Genomic DNA, 14,574 nt, shown 5'->3' with positions numbered 1-14,574 from the left:
AAAAATACTGATGCCTGAATCATACCCCAGGAGATTCTAATTTAATTGGTTTGGGTGTGGTTCGGTAATTGGTCTTTTTATAGAGCTCTCTGGGTGTTGGGAACGCACAGATGAGCTGAGAACCATCGCTGTAGACCAGGGGTCAGTGAACTTCCTGTGAAACACCAGAGAGTAAATATTTTAGCTTTGTGGGCCATATGGTCTCTGTTACAACCACCCTACTCTGCTGTTTTAGAGTGAAAGCAGCCATAGACAATATGTAAATGAGTGTGTTCTAATAAAACTTTCTTTATAAACATAGGCAGTGGGCTGGCTTTGGCCCATGAGCCAAATTTTATTGACCCTGTCAGACTCCAAAGGACAGCTGGATTGCCCAGGTGCTGAATTAGGTATGGAGAAAATAGGAAAAATATTCTAGTTTTAAAAGGGCATTTGGAAGAAGGTTGTAGTTTTAGCTTAGTACAATGAGATATGTTTCTGAGCTGCATTTCACAGAATTCTTGGGTAAGGCATTTTACTTCTGGGGCAGTAAAGTTTTGATGGTTAACAGAAATTTACTTTGCCACCATGCCATAGCTATCTATTAATAACGACAGCATATTGGCCAAGGTTTTCATCTGAAAACTACCAACGAAGGGTCTGAATTTAAAGTCTTGGTTCCAGATGAATTAGCCCCAGCTTACAGCAAAGCTGTCAGGTTAGGTCTGGGGAGGGAGAAGAAAAAAAGAAACACATAGACTGTGAACTTTCATTAAACCTCTTTGTTGTTTGACTTCTTAGGGAGGCAAGGTGTGACTTTTGTGTTTGCAGGAAAAAAATTCAATAAAGTATAAAGAAGAAAAAACTTATAACGTGCAAGGATAACTAGAAGTGTTAGACCCAAAATGTGGACATTTAGCCTTAGAACCTGAACCAGGACAGAAAAAATTAAAAACCAAATAAGAAAAACGTTTCCATGAGGACAGGGAGGGGAACTAGTGCACTGATATATTTTATGTGTTCTCTAATTTCTCTCACTGGAATTTAACCATGAGCCTGTTTTGCTTTTTTTTTGTGTTGTGTTGTTAGTTTTTAATTCTACATGGGAAAGAGGATCTAATTTATTCTATTATTTTATGCTGGAGAAGGGAAAGACACGTTAGAAATGAACTTCTGCCTAATCTTTAAGATGCTCTCCTGTCATTACTGGTTTTATCCCTCTCTAGGAAAGAGTGGTCACATGACAGATGACTGCAAATCATGCGCCTTAGACTCACGCTAGATGAAGTGTGGGGTTAGACCATCCTCACCTTTATCCTGTCGATATTGGCTTCCATCTTAAGCTGCTCTACCAGCTTCCTGGCTTGTGCTATGCTGGCGGTGTTGTTGCTGGCCATCGGAGTGCTGGATAGATCTTTCAGAAACACTAGAAAAGAAAACAAAAAGAAGATTGTACCAGAGAATTCATGAGCCAGCAAATGTGCAAGTTCATCGTAACTAGGGGATCTCAAAGCAGTGGCTGTAGCCAGGCCTGGCTTCTCCAGCCCTCTCCATCCTTGGTCGGTATTACCTCTGACTGGCAGGCAGAGCAGAGGATGAGGTTTGATTTTCCAATTCTCCCTACTTCCCCATCCCTTCTTTAGATAGAAAAAAAACACACACACAAAGAATATTACCAAATGTTCTCCCAGTGGGCTCAAACCCCATCCTTCTGGTTAACTGTGACCACCTCAGCGTATTATACTACAGAGACACTATAGTGGGAGGCTTGGCTTTTCAGTGTCACTTAATCCAGCATTGCTGTAAATAGCCATTCCTCCCCACTCTATTTGAAATTAAAGTTTGAGTCACAACGATCTACTTTACTCATAATTCCTCAGGGACACATCTATCATGCCAAATGGGAGGGATTGCCATGCCTAATCTCTAAATATGACAATTAGTTCACCAGTGTTATTCTAAATGAAGTACAACAAACTTATTAACTGATTTCTTTTATAAATCTGGAACATAAACATTTTGAGAGTAGAGTTCTTGGCTGGGCATGGTGGCCCACACCTGTAATCCCAGCACTCTGAAAGGTCAAGGTGGGAGGATCCCTTGAGGCCAGGGTTTGAGAGTAGAGTTCTGTTCCTAGGCAGATTGCGAGATGGTTTCTTTGTCTCTGCCATACCTCTTTCTCCATGTGTGCTCCCCTCCCCCTTCAAATCCTATCCCACATTCATTTCTCTTCTTATCCTTTCTTGACACACCATCTCACTTTATTATTGTTGTTCATCTTGGAAAATACCTTATTTTATTCTCGTTGCTGATGCCCACTTCCCCCACATTCTGAACAAATCTTACTTTGTGTCAAGGTGTCATATGCAATTTTAGGACTATCTGTGTAAATATGCTCCTTGAGATCACTGATATCCTACTGGATAAAGCAAAACCTAAGTGCTTTGATTTGACTAGAGTGCATGACCCATGAAACAGAAACATTAAACACTGCCTCGTCAACACTAATGGAATCTTGTTCTGAAGATATTATATAAAAAATAATGACTTCTGCTAGCTTTGGACAATCTTTTTACCAAAGGATGAAGTAAGATCAGGTTACTTATCTTAAAAAGAAAAAGAACACACAGAAAACCTGGAAAATGAAGAATAACCCGTAACAAATTCTGTACATAGATTTTTTTTTAACCTACCAACTAAAATCAACAAATAATTATTGTCTTAATGACCAAAAAGCAAAAGTCTATAAATTATCTCTTTTGGTACTTATTTCTTGATATCCAGTTCTTCAAGACAAAAGAAGAAATTAGGTATAACTCTCTATAACATACAAATCCCTTCATGAAGAATATTATGTTAAAGAATACTACAAAATAAGCCACCCAACATCATTTACAGAATAAATTGGAGGACAATTAATTGTTCCCTCAATTTCTTTTCTTTTTTTTTCTTTTTTTTTTTTTTGAGATGGAGTCTGCCTCTGTCGCCCAAGCTGGAGTGCAGTGGCGCGATCTCGGCTCACTGCAAGCTCCACCACCCAGGTTCATGCCATTCTCCTGCCTCAGCCTCCTGAGAAGCTGGGACTACAGGCGCCCGCCACCACACCCGGCTAATTTTTTGTATTTTTAATAGAGACGGGGTTTCACCATGTTAGCCAGGATGGTCTTGATCTCCTGACCTCGTGATCCGCCCACCTCGGCCTCCCAAAGTGCTGGGATTACAGGCATGAGCCACCACGCCCGGCCATCCCTCAATTTATTTTCAAAGAGTTTGGAGACAATAAAATGAGAGGGAAGATTGAAGGAATTTTTGAAGTCACAGAGATCTCTGAACTCTACTTTTACACATTTGGAGATCAAAGGAAGGAGAATTGCATGGAAAAACAAAATAATAAAAGGAGACTTTAACAAGTATTATTTCATTAGCATGGTTAGAGACCCAATCATCGCAGCCTCACAGGGAAATTACATGCTCCACAATTAAACAAACATCTAACAGCCTAGGAAGACTTCATAGGGCCAAGATAGAGCATTGACTTATTCAGAAGGGTAGCCTAACTCTTCTATTCATCCAACATTGGATGCAGCCACAATCTACAAGCCCCTGGATGCTGTTCTGTGAAGCTAATGTTTCTGCCAAACTGGAATTCATTCATCACGCTGGAATGCAGACTATCACAGAATTACCAAATTCTTATTGGGACATTTGAGATTCTGGCCAGTGACTCTTCTGCCCTGAATCTACATCAGATTACAGGGTGACCTGTGGCAGAGATCACAACTTGCCTTCTAATCCCTCTTCCTTTCTTCTTCATTAGTAACGACACTTTTTTTCTTAGTGGAGACCACAAGAACCCTGAATTTTAGCTAGGTGTATTTAGCTGAAAGATACATTCCAAGCCTCTCTTGCAGCTAGGTATAGTTACATGACTAAGTTTTGGCCAATGAGATATAAGCAGAAATGTTCTTGAAGGGAAGAGGTATACGCCTTGTCTCTCCTTCCTCCTGCTACTGGCCTGGGAGGCATCTGCATTGATCACAGAAGTCCATCTTGAACCTCTAGCATGACTGCTACACTAGGGTGAACAGGAAGGATCTGGGTCCTTACTGACTTTGTGGAGCCACCATGCCAACTGTGAGATGGTTACCTTTGATGTGACAGAGAAATAAGTGCCTATCTTATTGATGCCACCATTATTGAGGGGTTCTCTGTCATTAGCCAACAGACCTGCTATTAACTGAGTAAATGACCCATTATTGTCATTCAAGCATCAAGGAAAGTCTGTGTCTCAATGCCTTTTCATGCTCCCTGGGAAAAGCTGTGAATGGCTTGAGGAGGCTGAGATAGAGAATATATTTGTTCTATTGCTGCTGTAATATATTACTACAAGTTTAGGGGCTTAAACAATAGAAATTTATTATCTTATAATTCTGGAGAGCATTAGTCTCAGATGGGTCTCACTGGGCTAAAGTCAAGGTACAAGCAGGGCTGTGTTCCTTTTTGAGGCTCTGAGAGTTCACTTTCTTTCATTTTCTAGCTTCTGGAGGCTGTCAACTTTTCTTGGCTCTTGGCCCTTTCCTCCATCTTTAAAGCTGGCAAAGGTGAGTAGAGCCCTTCTCATGTCACATCACTCTGACCTCCTCTGAAGTCACATCTTCCTCTGACTGACTTCTGCCCACCCCTTCCACTTTTAAGGACCCTTGTAACTACATTGCGCCCACCCAGATAATCCACGATAATCTATTTTTAAGTCAGCTGATTAACAACCTTAATTCCATCTGCAACTTTAATTCTTCTCTGCCATGTGACATAATGTATTTCTAGGTTCTGGGAATTGGGATATGAACATCTTTGGGGGGTTGTTATTCTGCCTATCATGGAAGAAGTCCTCTGTATAGGCAGGGAAGGGAAGTAGGGAGGTGGGAAATTGAGATGGGGAAAGAAGAGGCATGGGGCAGTAGTCTAGAAATGCAGGAGGGGAAAACACATTTGAAACCTCAATGGACTTAAGAGAAAAAGTAAACCTAGGCTTTGTTTTGTGCTCCTAGTTTTAGGCAGCTACACCCTGAATGTTCTTGTTTAACTGTATGAACCAGGCGAGTCGAGCACCACTTTTAGAATCAATTGGTGCATTTTCCCTTTTTTTCACATCCAGCTGATTTCTCGTAAAAGCAATGAAAAAATCCCCTCCTGAAGACTGAAAGAATTGTAAAGTACTAGGCCAGCGTTCCAAAGAAGTGTTTATTTTCCTAAGAGGTGACAGTGGCATTTGGGTGAAGGGTGAGATTCATGTAAAATGGATACTGGATCCATTTTGGGTTTAGAGTCACGTAGTGGGGGATCTCCACAGGCCAGAAGCTAAAATAGGAGCAAAAGAAGGACACCAGAGAGTAGAATCAACTGGTGAGGGAGTAGGGCTGGAGGAGACACAATGGCATCCAGTGTTGGTGAGGAGAAGAGAGGAAGATGACCGCAACTGGAAACACTGGGGTGGAGCTGGAGCAGCGTGAGGAGATTGTGAATTAAGCCATTTACATCCGTCTCTGAAACTGTACACATTTTGATGCTTCATTCCTTTCCATCCAATGGTTTTTTATTCTTTGTGATCAGTCTCTTCCTTTTTCTTTCTCTTTTAAACTGACCGCAATGTAGAATGTACATCTATATATTCATTGGAATTTGCTGAATTACCTCCTACGTTCTTAAGATATTCTCTTTCTTCCACTTTCTTCATACATCAGACAACATCTGAATATTAGTTGTTAGTTGCTTTTGATTTGCCCACATCTATTTTTCAATCCATGACCGTGGTCCACAATAGACAATCTTCCCCACCTCTACCGTGAATCACGAAATTCCAATTTTGAATACTATGTTGCTGGATCATAATTTTCTGAAGCTCATTTCCTTGTAGACTTTTTGCTCATGTTGTGACTTCTGCAGAATTTGAGGGTCAAGCAAACGAAACATTACACACCAAGACGTTAAATGCATGCTGTTCTGGAACAAGTATTGGCTTTGTATATGTTAAAAAAGACAACACATGTGCATCCATGCTTTCTAGCTGTTTCCTGAAATGCCAAATGATGTACCTCTATTCCTGGTTTATCTGAATTTGTTCAAACCTTATAAAGCCAACTATTGCAAACAAAACAAAGAATCTTAAACAAACAAACAAACAAACAAACAAAAAACGCAATGTGAGAGGAAGAGGAGAAAACCCATTCCAATGTTTAAGTGTGCAAATAAGAAAGAGTTTGTCTTCTAAGCTTGAGGTATTTGGACCCTGCATCACACACACACACATACATGCACACACCCCTCCATTTATGCTAAAAGAAGACCTCTACACTGATTCATTTTTCCTTTTTAAAAAATTGTGATAAAATGCACAATATAAAATTACTATCTTAACCATTTTTAAGCATATAGTTCAGTGGTATTAAATACACGTATACTGTTGTGCAATCATCACCACCATCCATCTCCAGAACTCTTTTTACCTTGCAAAACTGAAACTCTATACCCATCAAACAATAACTTCCAATTCTCCCCTCAACCCCTGGCAACCACCATTCTACTTTCTGTCTCTATAAATTTGACTACTTTAGGTATCTCATAGAAGTGGAATCATACAGTATTCGTCTTTTTGTGACTGGCTTATTTCACTTAGCATAATGTCTCTAAGGTTCATCCACACTTGAGCCTATCAGAATGTCCTTCCTTTTTAAGGCTGAATAATATTCCATTGTATGTATATACCACATTTTCTTTATCCATTCACCTCTTGATGAACACTTTGGTTGGTTCCATGTTTTAGCTACTATGACTACTGTGAATAATGGGGTCCAAACATCTTTTAAAGACCCTGCTTCCAATTTGGGGAGGTTATACCCAGAAGTTAAATTGCTGGATCATATGGTAACACTTGTTATTTTCCATTTTTTTTGTTTGTTTGTTTTGTTTTGTTTTGTTTTTCACAGTAGCCATCCTAATGGGTGTGAGATAGTATCTCACTTTGGTTTTTATTTGCATTTCCCTAATGATTAATGAATTGAGCATCTTTTCATGTGTTTATTGGCCATTCATATTTCTTTGCGGAGATACCTATTCAAGTCTGTTGCCCATTTTTGCATTGGTTTTTGTTGTTATTGTTGTTGAGTTTTAAGTGTCTCATATTTAGGATATTAATTCTGTATCATACAAGTGGTTTACAAATATTTACTCTTATTCTGTGGACTGTCTTTTCACTCTGTTGAACTGTCCTTTGAAGCACAAAAGTTTTACATTTTATGGAGTCCAATTTGTCTATTTTTGCTTTTGTTACCCATGTCTCTGGTGTTATATACAAATTCAATGTCATGAAGCTTTTGCCCTATGTTTTCTTTTAAGAGTTTTATAGTTTTTAGCTCTTATGTTTAGGTGTTTGATCCATTTTAAGTTCATTTTTGTTCACAGTGTTACGGCCAACTTCATTCTTTTGCCTGTGGATATCCAGTTTTTCCATCATGATTTGTTGAAAAGGTTGGCCTTTCTCCACTGAATTATGGCCTGGATGTTTGTGTCCTTTCCCACATTCACATGTGAAAGCTTAACCCTCAATATAATGGTATTTGGAGGTGGAGCCCTTGGGAAGTAATTAGGTCATGAAGGTGGAGTCTGCATAAATTATATTAGTACTCTTATAAAAAGAGAAATGATTTCTTCCTCTCTCTCAGCCATGTGAGTAAACAGCAAAAAAATAGCCATTTCCAAATTAGGAAGAGAACCCTCACCAGGACCTTATCATGCTGACATCTTGATCTTGCACATTTAGCCTTTAGAACTGTGAGAAATGCTTATTCTTTAAGCCACCTTGTCAATCGCATTTTTTTTTTGATAGCAGCCCAAATTGAGTCAGACAAATTGTCTTGGCACCCTTCTCAAAAATCATTTGACCATATATGTAAGGGTTTATTTCTGTGCTCTTTATGCTATTCCATTGGTCTCTATATATGGATTGTCTGTCTTTATGCCAGTGCTACAGTTTTGACTACCATGGCTTTGTAGTAAATTGTGAAATCAGAAAGTGTTGAGTCTTCCAACTTGTTCTGTTTCAAGAATGCTTTGGCTATTTGGGGTTCTTTGAGAATCTATATGAATTTTAAGACAGATTTTTCTATTCTTACAAAAATATTATTGGGATTTTGAAATGGATTGCAGTGAATTTGTCCATTGCTTTGGCTAGCATTGACATTTTAACAGTATTGTCTTCTAATCCATGAACATGAGATGTCTTTTTCCATTTATTTATGTGTTCTTTCAGTAATTTAAAAAAAATTTTTGTTGAATAAGTCTTTTACCTTCCTGGTTAGTTCTTAAGTATTTTATTCTTTTTGATGCTACTGTTAATGGAATTTTTTCTTAATTTCCTTTTCAGATTATTCATTGTTAGTGAATAAACATACTACATTCACTGATTCTTACTGGAGAAGAATGCTTTTGTCTTCTACCTTCACATGAGTTTTAAAGTAACTGCATACAAAAAAAGTCTTCTTGAGGAAAGGATGTTGCACCTTGTGAACATAATGGGGTCAATAAAAAGGGTTGACAGAGTCCCATTAGATGCTTAGGCAGTTTCAACAGGGAAGCACAGACACACATCATATATTCTTTGCTAGTGTCCCTTTTTCATTTTACATGTAACCCAAATTGTGCGGAAGTTTTTTTAAGAGAGAATAAAGGTTTGAATTCATTAACCACTGAAATGGCTTTAAAATAAATATGCTGAGAAAATCATGTAGACAAAGCTTCAAAACATACATATCTCTTAAAGACAAATGACAAAAAAAAAAAACACCTTTTGGTTAAAAAGAGGGTGATTCATTTCTACACACTACTCCCCCTCACCCCATTGGCCTAGTCTTTGGTGATGCACTGTGACTTGTGATGCCCTGGAATTTACCTTTGTAGGGCCCACACTGGCTTTGGGGCCGCCAGAGGACCACCCCAGAGGCATGCCCAGCAGTAGACTTCACTTTTTCTAGGAGTTGATGGGGCAGAGGTAAATGGAGTCAGGGTAGGTTCTCTTGGGGAAAATCGATTCCTGAAATCACTTCTGGCATCTCAGAACATTTCTGGAAATCAGCTGGGGTGATGATCAAAGGTTGGATAGTGCTAGAGTGACATTCTTTGGTACAACAAGCTGTTGTGAGCCCAGTAGTTGCCAGCACCTGCCAAGTACTGGGTCACATGGCAACCATGGTATAGCATGGAATACATGTGGTTACACTTCTTTAAATTTGAATGGGAAAATTTTCACACCAAAGGTTGATTCTTTAAGAATTCTATAGCCAAAATGTCTTTTAAAACTTCTAATAATCTAACTGGGTCTGGTGGCACATGCCTGTATCCCAGCTACTTGGGGGCACTGAGAAGGGAGGATTGTTTGAGTCCAGGAGTTTGAATCCAGCCTGGGCAACACAGTGAGTCCCTGTCTCTAAAAAAAAAAAAAAAAAAAAAAAAAAGAAAGAAGGAAAGAAAAAGAAAAAATAAATAAAATTCTAATAATCAGAAATTCTAATGGGACTCAATCTTTTCTCAAGGTCCCATACTGGACTCACTGGCAGTGGTAACCAACCAGGAAGGTACTGCCTCTTATGAGGCTTTTGGAAATGTGTGGGGTTGGTTAGGGCTATGACAATAACTGGGAGTGCTACTGGCAGTTAGTGTGCAGAAGTGGAGACTCTAACGCCTTGTAGTATGCCAGTCAACAATGAATTGTGCTGCTCAAAGGCCCATAGTACCCCCAGTGAGAAATATGAAAGGATACCTAAAAAAATAGCCATAAAGCCATCATGAAAAATCTGCTCAAAGAAAGCACTCCATGTGCAAACTTTCAACTAACTGGGTTTTTATATTCTTATGTCTTATAATCCCTATTATTTTCTCACTGATGATGAATAAGTGTTAAGCATTCATAATTCTCAGCAATATGCGTTATAGATATCTGGTCCCAGCTTATCTAAAACAGAGCAGAGTCTCTTTTATGCAGTCTACTGACAGAATGAGATTATTCCGGGTTATATTTGCCAGTAAGCAAAAAAGATACAAATAGCAAAAATCCCTGGAACAATTATAGGAATTGTGTATAAGAGATTGATAGAATTCTGAAAGAATGCCCTAATTATCCCACCTGAATTCCAGACTGAAGAATAATACAGAAGGAATTTTATTCTTTTCAACTGATGAGAGAAGTATAGTCCCCGTCCCACCCAACCAACAAGAAACATGAAAAATAGGCCTGTTATGGAACAATAACCATTAGAGGAGATTTCATTTTCTAAAAACACATTCAGCACTTTAATTTCTTTCAGAAGGAACTTTTCTGTTAAGAAACCATACATTTTCTTGTCATTTAGGCTTAGTAATAAACACACAACCCCTTATTTCTGTGGCACAAAGATAAATAAATGGTTTGTTAATGGGTGGAGAGTGTGTAGGTTAATTGTGGAGGATTCCATCCTTTTCATACTTCAATTGTGTTTTTCAAGGGTGGCATCCAGACAGACTTCCCTAAGGCCTGTAATTTCAATTACAACTGTATGTTTCTCAGGACTGTGTTTTGGTATTTGCAGTAGGTGCTGAGAGATTTTGTTTTGTGTATTTACAAGTTAGGATTACATTGGCAATAAAACAATTTTTCTGTCTAGAATACAAATTGGAGGTTTATAGTCTCTCAGTCACTTAATATTTTTATTATTCTTGTTTGTCAGTCAGCCACATCTTTGGTGATTGTTTATAAGTTGCTTTTGAATTAGCAGACTAATTTCACGATGTTCCAATTTAGAATTTGTCAGAGCTTTTGCAATTAGTCATCTGGATAAATGTCTTTGTTAATTGCTCATACCATAACCCATATTTAGTTTGGTCATTTTTGCCACTCACTTTTTTTGATCCTTACTCTAATTTATTCTGCAGCAAGTAAGTAAACCATCATCAAATTGATATTATATATACTAACATATGCTATATTATATACTACTAAATGATGTATATATACACACAACATAAAATTGATATTTATATACAATAATTAGATTGGTATATATACTAATATTAGATAATATATACTAAAATACTGTTAATATCCATTCCTCTAAAGTGCTTTCACAAACAGAACTCTAGTGAACTTATCAATAGTGGCTGCAATGTGAATTGTGAATGAAGTAATAATTGCAAAATATCGGCCTGCTAGGTTTCAGGGTCGTCGTTTGTCAGGCACCTTTTTCTATTGCCAGTTCATCACTTTGACCTGAAAATACTAAAATAGCACATTTCAATCTCTACTAATCAGCAAACACTAATTTCTTTTGGCTTCTCAGTCACTAAGCAGATTTTAAATCAATAAAGATTTATTGGGACACTTACTGCTTTTCTCTCAACTCTTACAAGCCCCGGAGGATCTGGGTTGGAATCCACCTTGCACACTCAGTCACTCTTTCCCAATCATGTCTTTCAACAATTGGGAAGTCACAAAGATCTTTTAGGTGTCATGATGCCCTGGTTTCCTCATTCACCTTTGTTCATTTTTGAGCAGCAGTGTGGAGGTTTGAGATGAAGAACAAAAAAGGAGATGAGAATAGAGAGGGTGCGGGCAGGTGTGTGTAGGGTAGATGTCTATACCAACAGGCATGGACTAGCTTGGAGATAAAGGGTATGGAATAATCTTGAGCCCCCCCAAGTTTGCATTTGAAGAGGGTAGGGCAGGGAAGGAACAGGAAGATATCCAACTGTGGATAGCCTCAGGGGGTTCACAGCGGGGCCAGACACAGAGAGCTGGACTCACTCCATGGCGCTGGCTAAGATGAAGAATGAATTTGTCAACAAAACAAAACAAAACAAAACAGGAGCCTTCCAAGTGCCTCCCCACTCCGTCCCCACTCCTCTTCTTTTTAGTGCTTCTCATTTCCAGAGATTAGATTTTACAGGCCAAAAGCTTTGTTCTTTCATGGAGGACCAGGAACTCACACTAATACGAAGATTTGCTTATGGACCAAGAGCTCGCCACATGCCAGGAACTGGGCCAAGGGCTTTAACGCATTATCTTGTTTCATTCTCACAGCTCAAGGGAAGTGAGCGATGCATCCCTTGTTGAAGGAAATTGAGGCTTAGATTAGGTCAGCACATTCGTCAGAAGGGTGTTTCGGCTGCAGTCTCCCCAGGGAAAGATTTTCTTTCAGTTCTTCTCAATTCACATTTTCAGAGGCACCAGACTGATCCTAATCTGGGGTCTATGGTATATTTGGCCGTTTTCACATACATAACAGCAATTTTATGACCTGTATGGCCACAGGGAGAGCAAATGCAAATGAGGACCAGTGTGGAAACCCCAACAACCAAACTTGCTGTGGGGGTCAAGAAGGAAGAAAATAACCCAAGGGAGCAACATATTGACAGAGCAACCTAAAATCCACTCTGGACTATTTCCATGCGGTTTCACTGGGAAGTTGCCACTTACCAAGTGGGAGAGAGACAAAACAACGTATTTCTTCCCTGAAATCAGCATGGGAGCCGTCTATGCTGTGTGGGTGGAGAGTAAGACACAACATGGCTTCCCTGTCTCACGCAGGTGCCAGAAGCCATCATTTGAAATGACAGCTCTCTGCTTTCCAGTAAACTGCTGGTTTTGAAAACATTAACTTTACAAGATGCAGCCTTCCTCTGGGAAAGAGGGTCATTGGTTAGCTGTTTCTAACAACCCTGACAAAAAACAGAGTCCTAGAAAAATGACTTCAAAGTCATGGATTTCACAAATTTTGTAAAATGAAACGAATAGGCCATGTTGCAACTTTAAAATGACATGTAAGCTTTTAGTTTTTATCTGAGACTTGGATAAGGAAACAGCTTGTATCTATAAATGGGAGCTGGCATTCTTAGACGCTAGGTGGGCTTTGTTCACTCCACGGAAAAAAGATTAATACTTTGAACTGTGGATGTTGGATTTTTTTTTAATACAGAAGCCCAGACCATGAACCAGTAGGGTTCCAACAAAAGAGAAATAATGAACTAGTTTCCATTAAAATAGCTCTGTTAACCTATGGATGCCTAATACTCTGCAACAGCAGGCAAGGGGGATCTGACAGGCAGCAGCCTTCTGCCTCCTTGCAGGAAATTATCTATTGGTTAATTAATTTCTTTATTAAAACGAACCACTCACACTGCTTCCATCCTAAAACCTCAGGCAACCCCTGTAGTTCAGGGAGACTACCCTGGTGGAGCTTCCTTGCCATTGCTTAGATGGTCTCTTAGGCTTCCAAAATCATAACATGAGAAATCCTTTGGTGAACAAAGGATGCTGAGTTCCCCAAATAGGAACTGGACCTCTTCCACCCCCTTGTGTGAAATTCACTGTTTGCCATCACTGTGTTATCTGGGGATATTTCTAGTGGTACAACTGACACTAGGTATAATAGTGAGAAAACATATGCCAGGAGACAGAAGTGCTGGATTCTAGTCTGCTCTGAAACTCCCAGCTGTTTTACAGTGAGAAAATGATTTAATCTTTTTGGGCCTCAGTTGCTCAGCCTTAAAGTGGGGATAACAACTATTGGATTGTACATGCATGCCTAATGTTTGTGACAGCACATTGTTAATTATGGAGTGCTATACAAGGAGTGGGAATGAACAGAAAACAATGACCACCACTGTTTATTGAGCAACTACTAAACACTGTGACCTAAAACATTACATGCATAATCTCCATTCCTCATAACAAAGAACATGAAGAAAGAATCATGAAATAAGAATGGCAAAGGGAAAAATCTCTGGATACAACCAACTGTGACTCTATTAAGCAAGAACTTCATGAGCAATCCTAAGCGGAGGAAATTTTTTGAGGGAGGGTTGGTAAATCCTTTTTTGGAATTTCTAACTTTCATGAACAACCTATTAAAGAGATGGTGACTATTCTAAATTGCGGTTTAAAATTCATTAACAAGGATTTACTGCGTGCTTAATGTGTGTGACCCAGAAGTGCATGCACATGTTACAATAAGTTTCTAAAGAAACCAGCCACTGAACGAATGTGAGAGCCTGTGCGTTACCTCACTAATTCTGGAAGACACTTTTCATTGTTCGTTAAGGCTTCCTGTGGCCACAGAATAAACTTGCAAGCCTAGCACCTGAGGCTTCCATAATTGGCTGCTCCCTTCTCCCCTTCAGGCTTGTATCTTATATGGAAAGACTCAGCAGAGCACCTGTCTCCTTTTATCAGCTTAGTACAAGGAGGGCTGGTAACACACTTGTTTCCCAATTCACTTTTAAAAAATATTATTTCCCAATTCACTTTTTAAAATTATGTATTCCTTTTGTAAAGAAATACATAGCCATTTTTGGAAAACTGAAAAGCATAGAGATTCAGAAAACAGAAATCTTCCACAACCCTAGCACCTATAGACAACCCAGTTAATCTTTGCAACCATTTTTCAGGTGCTTTTTCCCACCTTGGAGTGCTTACATTTTTGTGTCTAATATCATGCAGGGAAGGAAATATTAACTAATATACATAATCATCTGTGGGGCCCTGCATAAATGCTGACCTTTTGGGAAGATTTC

General features: G+C 39.0%; 1 protein-coding gene across 4 annotated transcripts in view; it reads right to left on the bottom strand.

The window, feature by feature from the left end:
• The window catches only part of GNG2 (G protein subunit gamma 2), a 143,820-nt gene that overhangs the window by 17,746 nt on the left and 111,500 nt on the right, over window positions 1-14,574 (bottom strand). For all 4 annotated transcript variants that reach the window (XM_057299696.1, XM_055097583.1, XM_014347576.4 and 1 more), the window contains one exon: window positions 1,290-1,405. In XM_057299696.1, the coding sequence (XP_057155679.1) occupies window positions 1,290-1,376 (87 nt within the window). In that variant the 5' untranslated portion in view covers window positions 1,377-1,405. The remainder of the gene's footprint in view (window positions 1-1,289; window positions 1,406-14,574) is intronic.

The sequence above is a fragment of the Pan paniscus genome, chromosome 15, assembly GCF_029289425.2.
Source record: "Pan paniscus chromosome 15, NHGRI_mPanPan1-v2.0_pri, whole genome shotgun sequence".
Taxonomy (NCBI): Eukaryota; Metazoa; Chordata; class Mammalia; order Primates; family Hominidae; genus Pan; species Pan paniscus.
The sequence above is the reverse complement of the archived record's forward strand: the minus strand, read 5'-3'. Positions and strand labels throughout refer to the sequence as shown.